Consider the following 21,289-nt stretch of genomic DNA (forward strand, 5'->3'; position numbering starts at 1 on the left):
CAGATGCAGTCTAGAATTCTGTAACCCAAGTCCTCCAGCTGCACTCAGTGGGAGTTCATACACAGGACTGGGCCCATATTCAATACACTGAACCAAATTCAGCACTGATATAATTGGGACTTTCACAGAGTTGCAGCTACTTATCCCAGGTCTTAATTTAGGCTATCATGTTTAGTCATAACAGGGATGCAAAAAAATCTGTGTGTCAAGAATAGAGGTATGGCAAAGATGACTTGATGTTTATCTAGTCAAAGAGAACAGTACAGCTATGTCCACTTTCCATTGAATATGAGTGAGTTTTCAGAAGCTATATACTACTATTGTTCCGTTTGTTGTGCTTACTTTGGGCCTTCCTCGCTATATACACTCATCAGTTAAAGTTGCCCCAGGCACTCCCTCCTCGATAAGGTCACACCAAGCTCCACTCAAATTTGTCCCCAGCACTGTCTTTCCACAGAAGGTTTCATTAGTCAAAGCTAAACATGTTCATAATACTTCAGCACACTCATCCTCACCTGCAGTCCCCAGAGTACTGTTCACTTCTCCAGGCATTGTCTGTGTGTTGTTCTTTAATTTTACTGAGCAACCAAAGTCTCCCAGCTTTATCAGTCCTGCTGAGGTAAGGAAGATATTGGCGCCTGGGAAGTGCAAACAAAACAAAACAAAAAATTAAACTTGTTAAATTTCTGCTTAATTGAGAGGTCGGGACATCTCAGCACAGTGTGCTAAGACGAACAGCATACGGAAAGTGACAAATGTGTTTGGCAGTACTCCAGAGACAATGCATTCTTAGCACAAACTGGCCTTTTGCTGGGCAGCTTCTGTAAACACTAAGGCTAGGCATACGGATGAAGTCCATAGAGCACGTCAGTATGATCCAAGAATTACATTTCATGACAAAGCAAAACAGTGCCCAGGAGGCTAGGTGGCCCAGTGGGTTAAGTCATCAGTCTTACAAATGTTGGAGACCTGTCTTCTTGTGCCATTTTAGGGCACACAGAATCTGGGGAGTTTCATTCTAATCTCACCACAAAATCTGCCTGTATTGGCAGGCCCAAGACTATCAGTCAGGAATGAGATGCAGTGGTGCTGCTGTGTAGGGAAGCCCAGAATGGTCATGTCTACTCAATTTTTTATAAACATGAAAAATTCAAACGTTTTAAAAGTGTTCATTCTCTTCTGAACAAGATCTTGGGTGTTGACAAGAATGAAACCACTCGCCTAGGAATTCAGGCGTCCTGGTCCATTATAAGTGCAGAATTCCTTTTGGCAAAGGAAAGAATGCTCTGCTGCTTGCACATTTCACAAAAATCACATTCGCACTCTGTCCTTAGGTGTGAGCTATTTTTAGTGGGATTTTTACTGATCTAACCCTACTTTTAAAAAGCCTCTGTCATGGTTAACGGATTCAAAGTTGCCCTCCATTAAGAATGTGAAGGAAGTTAACACTGTAATGCTACCTCTGAAATAGTTACCAGCTTGCCAAAATGAGAGCTGCATAACTGGCCAGCTGCCAGGTGCTCTGTTAAATGAGAGCTCAAACTGGTATGATGGGTTCCCTTGCAAGTAAGGGCTAATACATGCTCATCATGGCATCCCTTGCTGTCATCATTGGCTCAGTTCAAGTTAGCTAGATAGGACACTGCAGTATAATGGAACCCTACCATCTAAAGCAGCTGGGTCCCAATTCACCACTACGGCCAGCCTGGCTAATGGAGCTTACACCACTGCATCATCATCAGGGCCTTACCAAATTCCCAGCCATGAAAAATATGCCACGGATTGTGATATCAGGCCTTCCCCATGAAATCTAGCTTCTCCCATGCACCAGGCTCCAGCTGCTAGTACCAGCAGGGCTGGGGAGGGACAGGACTTCCTCTTCCCCTGCACGACCACCCCGAGAGGGGAGGGGGAAATCATACCCACCTCCGGGTACTTCCTCCGGCTACCGGAAGCTCCACAGCACACAAGTGAAAGTGGCAATCCCACGACCCCCACCCAAGTGCTTTGTGTTCCCCCTCCTCTCTAGGATTACACCACCATGAAATTTCAGATGTAAACATCTGAAACCATGAAACTGACTATTTTTAAAATCCTCTGACAGTGAAATTGACCGAAATGGACCATGAACTTGGTAGGGCCCTAGTGATCAGGGTTAGTGGAGTTTTGTACCACTATCCGCTAGACCACTCCTGATACAGTCCCTTTTCCATAGCCAGAGACGTTGCTTATTTGTAGGAGGTGACTACTGTGCCACCGCCCCCTTTCATGAGTGAAGATTCCCACTGTGTGGAGTGGAAGAGTTCTCCAGGAGGAATCACTAATTATCTTAAATTCACTTTGCTTCATCTAAGAGCTGGAACGTGAACTTAGTGGACTGGAGAACCTGGCCCTTGGTAACCAGCATTCGTCTTCATTTCAATATCGGGCCAATCCACATACTTAGAGCAAACAAGTATAGAAGCAGCTGCACACTATGCAAGTCATGCAAAATCTTGAGTAATAGTGAGTGATCACAATGAAGCTCTCGGGTTGGTGGTGGGTCTCTCAGCAGAGATGCTGAAACCTTAATGCTGTAACTTTAGTGGTGACTTTTCTTGATGGAAAATGAGTGGCACACATGGATCAACAAAATGGCTCCCTGCAAATGGTATATCCCGGCATTGTCTCAGGTTTATCCACGCTCACTAGCCTTCTATCCACATCACACACACGTATTTTTGTGCTCATCTAGGCACTATGTCCTCCCACCAGTTCCCCACTTTTGCTCTGCGTTGCACAGGGGGGCAGTGCAGGACCCTTTGTTTCCTGTACCTATCAAATATTCTCCAACCTCCACTTAGTGGATTTTTAGCTCTTCCCCAAAGAAACCCAAGAAACCAGAAAGGAAATGTAAGTAGTCCTGAAAATGCTGTTTATGGAAAGGCAGTGCAGTCCCATGACGTTGGGACTCTCCTGGCAGCAGGTTCCTTGACAGCTATCAAAGCATTTAGAAACAAAGTTTAGATATTATTTAAGATAAAGGAGGCAGAGAAGTTATATGCTTAATAACACTAAAAGGAAAACATGAGTAGCATGAATAAACTCCATTTATAGGGTTCTTTTGATTATCAGCAGAATCTGTACCTGTTGGGAAAGAATGGTAACTTACCCTACAGTAACTGTGTTTTTTAGTGATGTGTCATCTACATATATTGTCCTTTGTCTGCACGTGCCCCTTGTGCTTGAGGATAGCAGTTTTCTGGGCAGCTGTATCCACTGGGGCCAGGTCTCTGCCCTGAATGTTCTTGCACCATCCCCCCACCAAAGGACATTAAGGGCAGGGCAGGGCCAACCATCCCTCAGTTCCTTTGCCAATACATAATTCAGGTGTTACCATGTCCATAGTAGCATGGAAGGAGCATAGGTCATGAAAAATGTGGACAACACATCTCAAAGCATCACAGTTACAATTTTTTTTTTTTTAGGGACTCGCCCATATGTATTCCACTTCTGATGACTCTCAGCAGTGAGCTGATGTGTAGGAGGTGGGTGCTTGGAGTCTACCCAAACAGTGACTGTAAGACAGCTCTGCCAAAACAAGCATGATGCCCCTACAAAGGAATAGTATTCTATAAATGTATGTTATTGATGCCAAGATAGCTGCCCTTCAAATTTCAGAGATGGCTACACTTCTCAAAGAAGCCATAGATGCTGCCTGTTGTAGTAGAAAAAGAGCCTGAGATATAAGACCTTGTATCAGAGGCCTGAACTAAAGTAGTGGTCAAAACTTTGATGATATAAAGCAAAGTCAGGCTGCGAACATGAGGCAAGCCCTGCTCACAGAATCTAGCAAGAACAGGCCTGTCGGTGCAGAAACATACATTCCTGAGAAGTGCCAGACACAACACTCAGGGAAACATATTCCAAGGGTAGTACAGTAACTCTTCACTTAAAGTCATCCTGGTTAATGTTGTTTCATTGCTGATCAATTAGAGAACATGCTTGTTTAAAGTTGTGCAATGCTCCTTTCTAATGTTGTCTGGCAGCCGCCTGCTTTGTCCACTGCTTGCAGAAAGAGCAGCTCGTTGCAGCTAGCTGGTGGAGGCTTGGAACCAAGGTGGACTGACAGCCTCCCTATCAGCTCCTCACTCCCCTAAGTTCCCTGTGCAGCAGCTGCCCAGCAGGCCACCAATTGCCGGCAGTTCAGCTGTCCCTCCCCCCACTGCTCCTGCTCCTGCCCCTGCCCTCTGCCTTGAAGCTGCTACCCAACACTCCTGCTTGCTGTGCGCAGGGGGGGGAAGAGAAGAGGAGGGCTAATGTCAGGGTGTCCCCCTCCCCCATCTTCCACAGAGCAAGGGGGACACACAACAGGGCTCAGGATGGAGGGAGCTTGCTGGCAGCAGCTGCGGTCTCAGCAAGCTGATCTAATTAACAAGGCAGTATACTTAAGTGTAGGGTCAGTGTACTTAAAGGGGAAAAGCGCATCTCTCTCCTTCACACACGGTGTGTGTGTCAGTCTGCCATGCTGTCTCCCCTCCCTCCATTCCTGCTGCCTTGTAGAGTGTGAGAGCTAACCCTTGAGGGTTCTTCAGCAGTAAGGCGAAAAAAAATTTCCCTGGCACCAAACCACTTCACTTACATTAATTCTTTTGGGGAAATTGGATTCGCTTAACATCGTTTTACTTGAAGTAGCATTTTTCAGGTTAAGAGAGGAGTTACTGTACCAGAAAACCCCAGTACCAGATTGATACAAACACATTCCCCAAAGAGAAAAAGAACACAATGACCTCTCTTAAAGATAAGCTCAGGATGACGGATAGAGGTGTTGTGATCAAATCAACATGTACACGGTAATGGCTGGTAACAACCCATGTCAGAGGGGCAATATGTAACTGGTTTGTATTGCTGTATAAAATGAAGTATCAAAGGAAGCGTCTCTGTCTGTCCTAGTGGACAGTCCCGCCACTAACTGAGCCAGTCCATTGGCACAAGCACATATGTGTCGGCAACAAACCTGAGCAAGTTCCTTCGCTGGAAACTGAGTCTGTGGATTTATTGGGCAGTTCAATAAAGTCTGCTCTCTCCGCTATCTACACAGAGCTGGGGCAGCATACAGAGTGAACACACACACACACACACACGCAACCAAACATCTATCAACACCTGTGTTCAGTCAAATGAGCTCTGACTTGACTAGGGTTGCCAACTTTATACTCACACAAAACTAAACACCTCTGGTTCTGTCCCTTGCCTTGCCCTTCCTCCAAGGCCCCACTCCTTCTCCGAGGTCTCGACCCACGCTCACTCCATCCCCCCACCCTCAGTCACTTGTTCTCCCCACCCTCACTCACTCATTCATTTTCACTGGGCTGGTTCAGGGGGTTGGGGTGCAGGAAGGGGTGTGGGCTCCACGGTGGGGCCAGAGATAAGGGGTTTGGAGCATAGGAGGGGGCTCTGCGCTGGGACAGGGGGTTGGGGTGTGGGGAGTGTGAGGATCTGGCTGGGGAAGCAGGCTCTGGGGATGAGGGGCTTGGGGTGTAGGAGGGTGCTCCAGGCTAGGGCTGAGTGGTTCGGAGTGTGGGTGAGGGATCAGGGCTGGGGCAGGGTGTGCGAGGGCTCTGGCTGGGGGTGCAGGCTCTAGGGTGGGGCTAGAAGTTCAGGATGGTGCTCTGGGCTGGGATCAAAGGGAGGGGGATCAGGACTGGGGTGGAGAGAGCTCTGGCTGGGGGTGCAGGCTCTGAGGTGGTGCTGGGGATAAGGGGTTTGGGGTGAAGGAAGGTGCTCCGGGCTGGGATCGAGGGGTTCAGAGGAAGGGAGGGGGATTGGAGCGCAGGCTCCGGGTGGCGCTTACCTCAAACAGCTCCCAGAAGCAGTGGCATGTCCCCACTCCGGCTCCTATACAGAGACATGGCCAGGCGGCTCTGTGTGCTGCCCCGTCCACAGGCGCTGCCCCTGCAGCTCCCATTGGTTGTAGTCCCCGGCCAATGGGAGCTACAGAACCGGCACCTGGGCTGGGGACAGCGTGCGGAGCCCCCTGGTTGCCCCTATGCCTAGGAGCTGGAGTGGGGACATGCTGCTGCTTCCAGAAGTTGCGTGGAGCCAAGGCAGGCAGGGAGCCTGCCTTAGCCTCACTGTGCCCCCGACCAGACTTTTAAGGGCCAGAGTCCCCTTCTGACCAGGCGTTTCGGTTGAAAACCAGACACCTAGCAACCCTAGACCTGACTGGGATGGAGCCTACCCTAGGTAGCTGTTAACATAATTTAATACCATGGAAGACCCATTTAGAAAGCCTTTGGGCTTGGCCTACCCTTGACATTACCCTATCTGCAAAAGCAACAAACAGTCCAGGGGATACTCAGAATGTTTTGATTCTATCGAGGTACAAGCAGAGGGCTCTGAGTACCTCCAAGGTGTGAAGTCTAGCTTCCTCCAGTTGGTGTGTGGTTTAGGGAAGAAAACAGGGAAGTGGTTTATCTGGTTTAGATGAAAGTCTGAGATCACGTTAGGTAAAAAAAAAAATTTGGATGGGGTCGTCCTTGTGGAAAACAGTGTCTCTCATGACTGCCTGTTTCTCCCCTACCCTTTGAGCTGATGTGATTGCTAGTAAAAAGGCTGTTTTTACTCAAAGACGGTATCGACAGCATGATGCTAAAGTGGACCTATCAATACCCAGCTAAAACTACATTGAGATCTGAGGAAGAAGGGAGCTCCTGTACTGGAGGAAAAGCATGAATTAGGCCCTTGAGAAACCTAGCTACTGTTGAGTGTGAGAATCTCAGGTGGCCCTGGACTGTAATATGATGGGCTGAAACTGCTGCGAAGTGCACTCTGATATAAATAACAGATAATCCAGAGTTCTTGAAAAATAACAAATAGTCCAAAACACAGAGGATCAGATTCTCCAAAGGAGAGAGGTGCTGCAGCATTGCCTAAATAGAAATCTTTTGCACTTAGCTGCATACATCAGTCTTGCGCAGACATTTCTGCTTTGTGTTACAGACAGGGCCCTGATACCATTTGTCAGCTCTCTTGGATGTAAGTGGAATTGATTATGATGTTTGCCAGAGATGTTGTGCTGGCTCCACAGGATCGCTCTGATTGCCTTAGCCAACCTCTCCAGCACAAAAGAGCGAAGAATTCGAGAAAGCTTATAGGACTTCACCTGTACAATCTCCACAGGGATTTCCAGAGCATTTGCCATCCTACGCGGAAAGTCCTCAAAAGCTCTTTAATTGTCAGGATAGAAGGAAGTACAGGAGCCACAGCTTCATCAGGCAATGAAGAAAAGACAGCAGCTGGGATGAGTTCTGCTATCTGTTGATGTTCATCAGATAGTGGTGGTTGCTGCTGAGGCTCAGTGTGAGGCCTTGGGGGCTGATGATGATGTTGCACAATAAGGGATCTTACTGGAGACTAACTAGGCCCTGCCCCGAGAAAAAGCTGTTAAGCAGAGTCTCCTTGTTGGGTGTAACCTCCATGGGGTCCAATATGGCCAGGGTTGGGAGCCACAGGAGGAAGGTGAAAAGGGTGTGTGTGGGGGGGGGAATAACAAGAGGATTGTCTTTCTACAGATCCCCTTTGCCTGTGATAGTTAATGGGACCTATCATCTCTATCAGATGTGTATGGGTTTTAAGCAGACTAAGATCTTCGGGAGTATCCAGGACAGGCTCCTCTACTCTTCTTGTCAGTTTCAAAGGAGTGCTCCTGAGTGCTAGTGAAGTTTTTCTAGGTGTCCCTTGGTGTGCTATAAGGAGTTCCCTCATCTGTGCCCCAGAAACACTCTGTACCAATATCAATCCAGCAGTCAGTTCAGAGGGGTACCCTCACTCCAGATATTAACAGTGGTGACTCAGGAAACACTGATACTGTAAGGTCACTTGGTATTGTGAATCTCTATGCCAAGAAAGTCAGTACCCTGAGCACTGGAAACAGACAGCACTAGAGTGGGAGGTGCCGAAGAGGCTGATACGAAAAATGTTGGTTCCAGCACCAAAAGTCCCAGCATCAGTACTAAGGGCCCCATTGATGCTACTGCAGTTCCAGAAATGGATGTAGCTTGAAACTGTTCCTTGGTGACCAGAGTCCTTTATGCTGCCACAGGCCATATGCTATGCTTTGATAAGAATAAGTGAGACAACTTTAGATGCCTCTTGTTACTCAGACCCTCGGAAGCTGATCTATGCCTGCACTCTTTTGTAGAGTGGTGCTCTCTCCCACACCTCTCAGTAGCTGATGACAAGGACCTGAGAGGAGAAACAACAGAAGAGGTCTCTTTAGAAGGAGATACATGGGAGCTAACAATGGAGCCACAGCTCACTGGAGCACTCTTAGATGAAGACTGCTCTGTCCGTGGAGGGACCTGTTTACCAGGATCAGAGGCAGGTCTCATTGACATGTCAAATAAGAAAAGTTTCAGAGGAGCTTCCCCTCAACCATCTGTGTTTGTTTTGAAAATGATCTGCAGACTGAACACTTTTCAGGAATATACCTTTTGCCCCAGACAGAAGAGGCATCTTGTATTCCCATCACTGAAGGGGATATTGTCCCTCTTGGGAGGGAGCTATTTTAGACAGGAAGATTTGGTTTCAGCCATAAGGGCTGAAGCCTAGTACCAGATATAAACATGTAAAACCACACCTACTAATACTAATTAACTGCTGTGTATGCCAAAATATGTAGCTGTATACAAATAACACTAGCCAAGTGCAAGAGATAGAGGCATTGCTTGCAGTTCCGCCTGGCAGCCATGTGCAGAAAGACGGAACTGAGAGACTGTCGGCCTCACTCTGCCCTTTATGTCTTCAAGTGGTGGGGAAGGGCAGGGGGACATAAGTGCAGTCAGGGTGCCAGCATTGCTCAAAGGATACTAGTGGCCAAAATTCCAATCCAACACCAAGAGTGGAATACATACGGACAATCATTCAAAGACGAACTAGGTGTTTATTGCTAACAGAAAGATTCACCAAAAGATGATGCCGGCTAGGCACTAGGGATCTAATGCTATGGGAATGTGCTGTAGCTCAGCTTCTCTGTTATATGATTTTCCCCCCTTCTCCATAAAAACAGAAGCATTTGATCACTTGATTTGTTTTATGGGGACCGTACTAGGACAACAGAATAGAGCCCTGCTTCACTGCCCTGAGTCTGAGAACGTGTATATAACAAGAGTTCGGGGGAGATGATTTACAATGTGCCATCTGGCAACCTACATAAATCCCTAACCTGATTTATCCAAGGAAATTACAGAGTAGGAGTGGTGCAAAGATGCCCCCTTTGTATAGTTGACCTTCCTGCTGTCACCTGAGCACTACCTTAACATTAAGGACTAGGGAAGTCCAAGCATTGATCATTAACAGATATAGCTTCAACATTTGAAGCTGGAATGTTCCCAAGGAACACTCCTGTAATACTGGACATTAGGAAGCTCGGTCAGTGGAGAGCTTGTTGGATGATGCAGTGATACAGCTCCCTGAACTGCTGGATAGAAGTTCTCACTTCAGTGTTTCTCTTGGTCAAGAGGAAGACTCTCCCCCTGTCAGTCTAGAAGTGCGTCCCAAGGTTAACAAAACACTGCACTGGTGCAAAAGGAATCCTGACTCTGTTCATGAGGCCCAGTTTTTGTAACAGGCCCTGGGTTTTGTCACAGCTAACCTGCTCTTTCAGGAGGGAGCAACTGTCTACTAAATACTTATCTAAACAAGGAATGACCACCATAGATATGAGGTTATGGGGCATATAGAGCTGAGTTCACACCTGGACAAAAAGCCTTGGCCAGCAGGGAGAACAGGAAAGGAAAGAATGCTAGGGGAGGGTAGTGGAGGAGAGGAGAGAGCAATTATCTCCTAAAAAATGCCAAAGCTGACTCAAGAGTGGCCTACCTGGGTGGGAGGCCTCTGGGTCATGGACAGTTCTTTCCCAACTGAGGAGCACGAGGCCAAAGGAACAAGAGCAACTGGGAATCTCCTAGACTGCTGCGATGATTCAGAACCCTGTGAGCAAGAGGGACATAGAAACCCAGCAAGGTTGGGTTGCATTGCCTTGTTGTTAACTGAGCATTTACAGGGAATATTTCGTGTGAAGTTTTTTCCTTTCCTTCTCTGGTTTCTCTACCATTGCTGAGGAAAACAAGTCACACTAAACCAAAATAGAACAGCTAAACTAGGAGAATGTTTTGAAAGGAGCAGGAGACAAGAAGCCATGCTATTGATCATGTGGGAAAAGGAGTGAAACTGGAGATAGAGGGCATTTCTATGAGCACGCCAAAAAATTCTGCAGTTTCTGTAGCTCCAGCCTGTTCACTGTAAGAGATGGCTGAGAGCAGAACGTGTGTAGACCAACATGCATCTGAGAATCATTGGTTAGGTCTAATTTAAACCTATTTGTTTTCATAATCTCTCTAACATAAAACAGCAGCCGTTCACTACTATGACGACTCCATTATCCCTTTGAAATCCTACAACCCTTCTTGCGCCCTGAGAACCACAGAGAAAATATCATGATCAAATTATCTTTTTGATACTCTTCCACTCCCAGAGAATTCCATCATTTCTTGAAAAGCCCAGAATAAAAATATACCAGATAAATTACACTTCTAACACTAGTATTACTGTAGGGACCAAATTCTGTCCCTGGATGGAGCCACAGGGCTCTAGTGAACTCAAAGAAAGCTGTATAAGTGCACCCAGGGGCAGAATTTGTCCCTAATTTTGCAACCCTGTGTGCCAACATTCCAAGCTCAATGCGTTAAATAAAAGTGAACAGCCATTAATGCAAGCTTATCAGCTGTCCAGAGCCTGGGCAGGGCATATTAACATAATTACTGCTCTAGAGCAGAGAACCTGCCTTAAATTCCCACAGATGATTTAGGCAATACCTTACTTACAACACTGTAAAGCAATATTACATTAACTTTTTTTAAAAAACAACAATTTACCTTTAATGTCCCGATGAACTATACCATGTTCATGTAGTACATTGATAGCAATCGTGATCTGCTTCGTGTAGAGCCTAATGACATGTTCCTGAAGGCCCAGCCTTGACACCTCTTCCAGAGTGCCCTCATCACAGTACTCCATGAAGATATACATTTCTTCCTGTTGTGGAAACCAAATTAGATTTCTTTGGTGCCTGTGCTGGTATTATTTCTAATATCTTAATTTCTTTTCAAATTTTAATGTTTACCCATTGCCTCCTCCCACGTCCTTGCTATTTGTGAAACAGGGTCACAAGAACTGCCACACTGGGTCAGACGAATGGTTCACCTAGCCCAGTATCCTGTCTTCTAATAGTGGCCACTGCAAGATGCTTCAGAGGTAGTGAACAGAACAGGGCAGATTATCGAGTGATCTCTCTTTGTCATCCAGACCCAGCTTCTAGCAGTGAAACGGTTAGGGATAGCCAGAACACACGGCTGCATCCCTGACCATTGTGGCTAATAGCCATCGATGGATCTATCCTCCATGAACCTATCTAATTATTTTTTAACCCAGTCATACTTTCAGCCTTTACAACATTCCCTAGCAATAAGTTCCACTGGTTGGTTGCATATTGTGTGATGAAGTACTTCCTTTTGTTTGTTTTAAACCAGCTATCTATTAATTTCATTGAGTAATCACTGGTTCTTGTGTCATGTGAAGGGGTTAATACTTCCCTGTTCAGTTTCTCCACACAAATCAAGGTTTTATAGACCGCTGTTATATCTCCCCTCTATTGCAAGCTGAACAGTGCCAGTCTTTTTTCTCTCTCCTCATATGGAAGCTGCTCCATGCCCCTAATAATTTTTGTTGTTTTTCCAATTCTAATATATCTTTTTTGAGATGGGATGACCGGAACTCCACTTAGTATTCAAGATGTGGCTATACCATGGATTAATACCGTGATTATATATTTTCTGTCTTATTATCTATTCATTTCCTAATGGTTCCTAACATTCTGTTAGCTTTTTTGACTGCTGATGCACATTTAGTGGATGTTTTCAGAGAACTGTTCACAATGACTCCAAGATCTCTTTCTTGACTGGTAACAGCTACTTTAGACCTCATAATTTTGTATGTATAGTTGGGATTATGTTTTCCAGTGTGCATTACTTTGCTTTTATCAATAATGAACTTCATCTGCCATTTTGTTGCACAGTCACACAGTTTTGTAAGATCCCTTTGCAGCCTGCTTTGGAGTTAACTATCCCAAGTAAATTTGTATTATCTGCAAACTTTGCCATCTCATTGTTTACTCTTTTTCCAGATCATTTATGAATATGTTGAATGACACTGGTCCCAGGACAGATCCTTGGGGGACCCCATTACTTACCTCTCTCCACTATGAAAACTGACCATTTATTCCTACCTTTTGTTTCCTATCTTTTAACCAGTTACCAATCCATAAAAGGATCTTCCCTCTTTTCCCATGACAGCTTATTTTGCTTAAGAGCCTTTGGTGAGGGACCTTGTCAAAGGCTTTCTGAAAATCTAAGTACATTATATCCACTGGATCCCCGTGGTCCACATGCTTGTTGACCCCCTCAGAGAATCTAGTAGATTGGTGAGGCATGATTTCCCTTTACAAAAGCTCTGTTGACTCTTCCCCAACATATTGTGTTCATCTATGTGTCTGATAATTCTATTCTATAGTTTGTCTGGTACTGAAAGTGGGTTTACTGGCCTGATCGCCTCTGAAGACTTTTTCAACAATCTGTGTCCTATTAGCTATCCTCTAGTCACCTGGTACAGAGGCTGACTTAAGCAAGAGTTTACATACCACAGTTAGTAGTTCTGCCATTTCATATTTGAGTTCCTCCAGAATTCTTGGGTGAATACCATATCGTCCTGGTGACTTATTACTGTTTAATTTATTCCAAACCCTCCTCTACTAACATCTGAATCTGAGACAGTTCCTCAGAATTGTCACATAAAAAGAATGGCTCAGATGTGGGCATCTGCCTCACATCCTCTGCAGTGAAGACTGATGCAAAGAATTTATTTAGCTTCTCTGCAATGGCCCTGTCTTCCTTGGGTATGTCTACAATGCAATTAGACTCGGGCTTGCGGGGCTAGGGCAATTGTTTAATTGCAGTGTTGACTTTTGGGGCTCTGGCTGTAGCCATGGCTCTAGAATCCTGCGAGGTGGGAGTGTCCCAAGCCTGGAATTCTACAGTGCAATTAAACAGCCCTGCAGCCCGAGCCCCACAAGCCTGAGTAGGCTGGCAAGGGCTAGCACAGGTTTTTATCTGCAGTATAGACATACCTCCTTGAGTGCTCTTTTAGCACCTACATCATCCAGTGGCCGCACTGACTGTTTGGTAGGCTTCCTGTTTCTGATGTGCTAACATTTTTTGCTGTTAGTTTTTGTGTCTTTTGCTAGCTGCTCTTCAAATTCTTGTTTGGCCTGCTTAATTATACTTTTATACTTGACTTGCCAGAATTGACGCTCCTTTCTATTTTTGTCAGTAGGATTTAACTTTCAATTTTTAAAGGATGCCTTCTACTTTGTTGTTTAGATATGGTCCTGTTTTTCTTAATTTGGGGTGTGTATATATATATATATATATATATATATATATATATATATATATATATGAGAGAGAGAGAGAGTGAGTTTGAGCCTTTATTATGATGTTTTTAAAAAGTTCCCATGTAGCTTGCAGGCATTTCACTCTAATGATTGTTCCTTTTAATTTCCATTTTACTAGCTTCCTCATTTTTGTGTTGAGTTCCCCCTTTTGAAATTAAGTGGCACTGTGGTGGATTTCTCCTCTTGTGGGTTCCAGGACTAGCTGCCCCAAGAAGTCATTAATGGTGTCTAGAAATGTTATCTCTGCATCCCATCCTGAGATGACATTCACCCAAGTCAATACGAGAACAACTGAAATCCCCCCTTTATTATTGGGTTTTCTATTTGGTAGCCTCTCTAATCTCCCCAGTTTCACAATCACTGTCACCATCCTGGTCAGGTGGTTGGTAGGATATTGCTGCTACTATACTCTTACTGTTCAAACATGGAATTTCTATCCACAGAGATTCTGTGGTACTGTTTGTTTCATTTAAGATTTTTATTATATGTGGCTTTATGCTTTCTTTAACCTAGAGTGCCACTCCCCCACCAATGCAACCTATTCTGTCATTCCTATGTATTTTATACTCTGGTATTACTGGCTAACATAGATTATCATTGTTCCACTAAGTTTATGGGATGCCTGTCATATCAATATCCTCCTTCAATAGCAGGCACTCAACTTCACCCATCTTAGTATTTACACCTCATATATTTGTATATAAGCACTTAGAAAATTTGTCAATATTGTCTGCCTTCATGTGATGTAACTGAATGGGACTCTTTCATTTCACTGTTTCTCTCCAGTTCCTACCTGTACTTCTTCAACTTCTAGTCACTCTTCAGAACATAGGAGTATCCCCTTTAATAAATCCTCCCCTAAGGGATAGGTCTGTCTGAATCATGTGCTCCTCAGCATCTGATGGCTTTCCTCAGCCCTTAGTTTAAAAACTCCTCTACAACCTTTTTAATTTTATATGCCAGCAATCTGATTCTGTTTTGGCTTAGGAGGAACCCATCCTTGCTGCATAGGCTCCTCCTTTCCCAAAAGGTTTCCCAGTTGCTAATAAACCTAAATTCCTCCTCCAAACAACATTGTCTCATCCATGCATTGAGACCTTGCAGTTTGCTTGTCTAACTGGCCCTGCGCATGGAACTGGAAGCATTTCAGAGAATGTTACCATGGAGGTCCTGGACTTTAATCACTTACATAGCAGCTTAAAATTTGGCCTCCAGGATCTCTCTACCTTTCCCTATGTCACTGGTACCTTCATGTACGGTGCCCACCAGCTCCTCCCCAGCTCTGCACATAGGTCTACCTAGATTTCTTTAGAGGTCCACAGCCTTCGCACCTGGCAGGCAATGTGCCATGCAGTCTCCCGGTCATCACAAACCCAGCTATCTTCATTTCTAAAAATCAAAAAGACGGTTACTCACCTTTGTAACTGTTGTTTTTCAAGATGTGTTGCTCATATCCATTCCAGTTAGGTGTGTCTGTGCCGCGTGCACGTTCATCGGAAGATTTTTACCCTAGCAACACTCGGTGGGTTGGCTGGGCACGCCCTGGAGTGGCACCGCTAGCGCCGGATATATACCCCTGCCGACCCAACCACCCCTCAGTTCCTTCTTGCCAGATACTCCGACATTGGGGAAGGAGGGCGAGTTTGGAACGGATATGAGCAACACATCTCGAAGAACAACAGTTACAAAGGTGAGTAACCGTCTTTTCTTCTTCAAGTGCTTGCTCATATCCATTCCAATTAGGTGATTTCCAAGCTTTACCTAGGCGGTGGGGTCGGAGTGAGATGTTGCAGAATGCAAAACTGCTGAGCCAAAGGCTGCATCATCTCTGGACTGTTGAACCAAAGCATAATGTGAAGCAAAGGTGTGGACCGAGGACCAGGTAGCTGCGCGACATATCTCCTGGATAGGTACACGAGCCAGGAAGGTGGCAGATGAAGCCTTATCCCTGGTAGAATGCGCGGTGATGTGGCTTAGGGAAATATGAGCCAAATCATAACAAGTGCGGATGCATGCCGTCACCCAAGATGAGATCCTCTGAGAGGAAACAGGTAGGCCTTTCATTTGGTCTGCTACCGTGACAAAGAGTTGGGAGGGTTTACAAAAGGGTTTTGTCCGCTCAATATAAAATGTGAGCGCTCTACGGACGTCCAGGGAGTGCAATCGTTGCTCCTGTCGCGTTGAGTGTGGCTTCAGGAAGAAGACCAGGAGAAAGATGTCCTGGTTAACATGAAAGGCCGAAACCACCTTAGGGAGGAATGCCGGGTGTTGTCGCAACTGCACCTTGTCCTTGTGGAACACAGTGTACGGCGGATCCACCGTAAGAGCCCTAAGCTCGGAGACTCGTCTGGCCAATGTAATGGCTACGAGGAAAGCTGTCTTCCAGGACAGGTATAGTAGCGAGCAGGTTGCTAACGGCTCAAATGGGGGAGACATAAGTCTGGTTAAAACCAGGTTGAGGTCCCAGGTCAGGGCTGGGCGGCGTACTTGGGGGTATAAGCGCTGCAAGCCCTTGAGGAACCTCGAAACAATAGGGTGTGAGAACACGGAACGGCCACCTTCACCTGGGTGGAAGGTAGAGATGGCTGCCAAGTGTACCCTCAGTGATGATACTGCTAGGCTCTGCTGTTTGAGAGACCAGAGGTAGTCCAAAATAGAGGGGATCGAGACCTCAGTGGGAGTAAGATTAAGCGTTTCGCACCAGCAGGAGAAATGCTTCCACTTGGCCAGATACGTTGACCGGGTGGAAGGTTTCCTGCTACCCAGAAGAACTTGTCGTACTGATGCAGAGCAACATAACTCTGACTGGTTTAGCCACGCAGCAGCCATGCCGTGAGGTGAAGGGCCTGCAGGTCCAGGTGGCGAAGTCTGCCGTGGTCCTGAGTTATGAGGTCTGGGTGGAGTGGCAGGGTAATTGGGTTGGCTATCGACAGGTCGAGAAACATGGTGTACCAGTGCTGCCTGGGCCACGCTGGCGCGATCATGATGATGCGCGCTCTATCCCTGCAGAGTTTCAGCAGGACCTTGTGAACCAGTGGTAATGGTGGGTAGGCATGAAGGAGCTGGCTCTTCCATGGCATCAGGAAAGCGTCCAAGATCGATCCCGGGGAGAGACCTTGGAAGGAGCAGAATATCTGGCATTTCCTGTTCTCGCGGGAAGCGAACAGGTCTATGCGGGGAAATCCCCAGTTCTGGAAAATGGAATGAATAACGTCAGGGTGGATCGACCACTCGTGAGACAGGAAAGACCTGCTAAGTCGATCCGCCAGAGTGTTCTGAACGCCTGGGAGAAAGGACGCTACCAGATCTATCAAGTGGGCTATGTAAAAGTCCCAGAGTTGGATGGCCTCCTGACAAAGGGGGGAGGGTCGTGTCCCTCCCTGTTTGTTTATGTAGTACATGGCTGTTGTGTTGTCTGTAAACACTGAGACACAAAGGCCTTGCAACTGTTGCTGGAACGCCTGGCACGCCAGGCGGACTGCTCTCAGTTCTCGGACATTTATGTGTAATGCCAGCTCCTGATATGACCAAAGGCCTTGAGTACGAAGGTGACCGAGGTGAGCACCCCAGCTGAGAGATGATGCGTCCGTCGTCAGTGACATTGAGGGTTGGGGCGGATGGAACTGCATCCCTGCACATGCCAGGGAGGGAGTTAGTCACCATTCTAGGGAGCCTAGGGTGCTCGGGGGAATGGTGACTATCATGTCTATTGGGTCCCTGCCCGGGCGGTATACCGAGTTGAGTCAAACTTGGAGAGGAAGGAGGTGGAGCCTGGCGTGTTTGGTTACAAACATGCAGGCAGCCACGTGACCCAGGAGACCGAGAGCTGAGGTCGAGCTGAGGTTGTCGGGAAATTCTGTAGACCTCAGATGATTGTTGCCATTGCCTGAAATTGCAGCTGTGGTAAGAGGCTCTGGCTATATTGGAGTCCAGGATAGCTCCTATGAAGTCTAATTTCTGCGTGGGAACCAGAGTGGATTTTTCGAAATTGATCATCAGGCCTAGATGTGTGAATAGGTCCTTGACAATGCCCACATGCTGAGTGACTTGTGTCTCGGAGGCCCCTCGGATGAGCCAATTGTCCATATATGGAAAAATGTGTATCCGACGTCGACGGAGGCAGGCGGTGACTACGGCCATAGACTTTGTAAATATCCTTGGGGCTGCAGGAAGGCCAAACGGCTGGACCGTAAACTGGAAGTGCTGACGGTTGGCTACAAAGTGGCGGTATCTCCTGTGTGGAGGAAAAATGGCGATGTGAAAGTACGCATCCTTCATATCGAGGGCGGCATACCAGTCTCCAGGATCCAAGGACGGGATAATGGTCCCCAGGGATACCATGCGGCACTTCAACTTTATCATAAACTGGTTGAGTCCTCGCAGGTCTAGGATAGGTCTGAGAGCTCCCTTCGACTTGGGGATTAGGAAATAACAGGAGTAAAACACCTTGCGCCTTTCGTCCATTGGTACTTCCTTTATAGCTCCCATGGCGAGGAGCGTTCGCACCTCTTGTAAGAGGAATTGCTCGTGAGAGGGGTCCCTGAAGAGGGACAGGGTTGGAGGGTGGAAGGGCGCGGTTGAAATAAATTGGAGGTGGCACCCATACTCCACCGTGCATAGGACCCAGCGATCTGAAGTTAACTTCAGGAGGAAGTAGAAGAGATGGTTGGAGAAGGGAGATGGTTGGAGAAGGGAGAAGAGGGATCCTGGCCTGTAAATGGTATGCCGCCCTTGGGCGCACCTTCAAAAAGTTCATCTTTAGTCCCGGTGGTGGTTTCGAGGGACCTTGATTTTGGCCTCCTTGGGGTCCTGATGGTCGTCTGTGACCACCTCGGCCGTGCCGCCTGCCAAAGTCCTGTCTTTGTCCAGGCGCAGAGTATGGGCGGTGAGGCTGGGGATGGAAAGGCCTGCATTGGGTCACTGGCGTATGCATGCCAAGAGAGCGCATTATGACTCTGTTGTCCTTCAGGCTTTGCAGCCTGGTGTCAGTCTTATCCAAGAAGAGGCCTTTACCATCAAATGGCAAGTCCTGAATTGTATACTGCAGCTCCGGTGGGAGGTTTGAAACCTGGAGCCATGAGATGTGCCTCATGGCAACACCCGAGGCCAGAGCCCTGGCTGCTGGGTCTGCTGCATCCAACGAGGCCTGGAGGGAAGTTCTGGACACCTTTTTCCCTTCCTCCAAGAGGGCAGCGAACTTTTGGCAGGAGTCTTGAGGGAGAAGCTCCATAAACTTACCCACCGCTACCCAGGTGTTATAATTATAGCGGCTAAGTAAGGCTTGTTGATTTGCCACCTGGAGCTGTAGGGCACCTGTCGAGTACATTCTGCGGCCGAGTAAGTCTATTCACCTAGCCTCCTTCGATTTTGGGGCTGGTGCCTGCTGGCCATGGCATTCCCTCTCATTAACAGACTGGATGACTAGTGAGCAGGGAGATGGATGGATATACAAGTACTCATACCCTTTAGAGGGCACCATATATTTATGCTCGACTCCCCTGGCTGCAGGAGGGATAGAGGCTGGAGACTGCCATACAGTATCGGCATTGGCCTGGATGGTCCAAATAAATGGTAGGGCCACTCTAGTGGGGGCATCCACCGATAGAATGTCCACTACCGGGTCCTCTACCTCCAGGACCTCCTCCACCTGGAGGTTCATATTGAGTGCTACCCTCCTTAGGAAGTCCTGATGGGCTCTCAGGTCAACTGGAGGAGGGCCAGAGGAGGATGTTCCTGCCACCGCCTCATCTGGAGAAGAGGAAGAGGAGATGCTGGTGACGAGCGGGTCCTGTGTGGCCTCTTGCTCTTGGGCGACCTCCTGCTCCAGTGGAACCTGGGAGTCCGGTGGGTGAACTGGGGCTTCCTCCATAGCAGTCGGAGGGGGACGGCTAACCGTCACCTCTGGCACTCGGTGCTCTGATGGGACAGAGCGGGACGGAACTACTGGTACACCTTGAGCCTGGTGGTATGCCCAAGGTGTCCAGAAAGACCACTGATGGGGTCCTTGGTCCTGGTCCTGGGTCTCTTGGAAGACTCTGGTGGGCACATCAGAATTGCGGTCCTGTGCATAAGAGCTGTTCACGTGGGATGACACTGATGCGTGTCTGGATGGCCATGGAGGGGCTGAAAAGCCCTAAGCGGTGTCTCTGTCTCTAGTGGACCTTGCTCTACTCGGTACCAGGAATGAGATCGGGACCTGCGACCGGAGCGGTGCTGGGAGTTTGACCGAGATCTTGAGGCTCGACGTTGGGAGAGGCTACGGGAGTCACAGTGCCTGGAGCGGTGCTGGGAGCTGGAACAGTGCCAAGAGTAGCGGGCTGGCGAATGGGATACTGAACTGTGCTGCAAGTGCGACCAGTACCGAGGAGGAGAATGGTGCTGGGACTGCGAGCGGCGTCGGGAGCGGGAGCGCGGAAGGGACCTAGAACGTCTGCGGGACCGTGATTGTGAATGGTGCCGCTCTGCTGTGCCGACACTGGATGGTCTTATCAAGGCAAGCTTGCCGATAGACTGTATTACCTGCACCGGCGCTGCCAGGGGTTTAGGCCGCGTCGACTCTGTCATGGCAATCAGATCCCTCGCCATTGAGAACATCTCCGGCATGGATGGAAACCATGGTTCGCACCGGGGAGCTGACAGGCACTGGACTCAACAGCCCTTGTGGGACCGGAATCAACGGTACCAACGTCGTCGGTGCCGTGGCAGGTGTCAGTGCCGGGCGATCTGACTTAGATGAGCTCTCTGGCTGCAGTGCAGGTGGCACGGAAGCAGCAGGAGTCTTAGGCTCTCTCGATATCGGGGAGAGGGAGCGGTGGCGAGTCGACTTTGGAGCCAGCGACGGCTGGTGCTGAGAGGCCTTGGCAGTACCAGTGTGGTCCGGTGCCGAGGAGGAGCTTCTGGCCACCGATTGACCAGCGCTCGGTGCCAGAGGCCGCCTCCATGAGGAGCTGCTTTAGCTGAAAGTCCCGCTCCTTTTTTGCTCTTGGCTTAAAAACCTTGCAAACGCGACACTTATCTGTCAGGTGAGATTCCCCAAGGCACTTAAGGCAGGAGTCGTGTGGATCTCCTGTCGGCATCGGCTTATGACAGGCCGAGCACAGTTTGAAACCCGGTGAACCGGGCCTGGGCCCCGGCACCGGGTGCAGGGAAGGGGCTAATCTCCGAACCTCTCTTAACTATACACTAACTATGAATGATAAAAATTAACTAGAACTATATAACTTTGAACTATATACACACAAAAAAAACTAGAGAACTACGAGTAGCTAGGGAGGTGGAGGTCAGTAAAACCGCACTCCATTGTTCCAACGACCGACCCGGGCGATAAGAAGGAACTGAGGGGCCGTTGGGTCAGCTGGGGTATATATCCAGTGCCGTAGCAGCACCACTCCGGGCGCCCAGCTGACCCACCGAGTGTTGCTAGGGTAAAAATCTTCCGACGAACGTGCACACAGCGCGTGCACATCTAATTGGAATGGACATGAGCAAGCACTCGAAGAAGAACTTCCCATGGCTATTACCTGTTTCTTCCTAATAACTGAGGCTCCCTCTCCCAGAGAGGTATCCTCAGTGCAAGGGGATAACCTGACATTATCTGGAAGGAAGATCCCAACTATGGGATCATTACCCTGCTTGAGGTTCTCCTTCCATGAGACTTTTATCCTCCTCAACAGCACAGAGGCTGTCAGACTGGGGATGGGACTTCACTACTGTGTCCTGGAATGTCTCATTTCTGTACCT

At 47.8% G+C, this 21,289-nt stretch overlaps 1 protein-coding gene across 8 annotated transcripts in view; it reads right to left on the reverse strand.

The window, feature by feature from the left end:
• Window positions 1–21,289, reverse strand: part of MAP3K4 (mitogen-activated protein kinase kinase kinase 4) — a 166,345-nt gene that overhangs the window by 2,834 nt on the left and 142,222 nt on the right. For 7 of the 8 annotated variants that reach the window (XM_050949014.1, XM_050949017.1, XM_050949015.1 and 4 more), the window contains 2 exons: window positions 10,917–11,076; window positions 516–638 (listed from right to left, as the gene is read on the reverse strand). In XM_050949014.1, coding sequence (XP_050804971.1) covers window positions 516–638; window positions 10,917–11,076 — 283 coding nt within the window. Of the gene's footprint in view, window positions 1–515; window positions 639–9,861; window positions 9,973–10,916; window positions 11,077–21,289 lie in introns of those variants that run through there. The other variant, XR_007773825.1, reaches the window with a different exon arrangement.

Source organism: Gopherus flavomarginatus, chromosome 4, assembly GCF_025201925.1.
Source record: "Gopherus flavomarginatus isolate rGopFla2 chromosome 4, rGopFla2.mat.asm, whole genome shotgun sequence".
In the NCBI taxonomy this organism is placed as follows: Eukaryota; Metazoa; Chordata; order Testudines; family Testudinidae; genus Gopherus; species Gopherus flavomarginatus.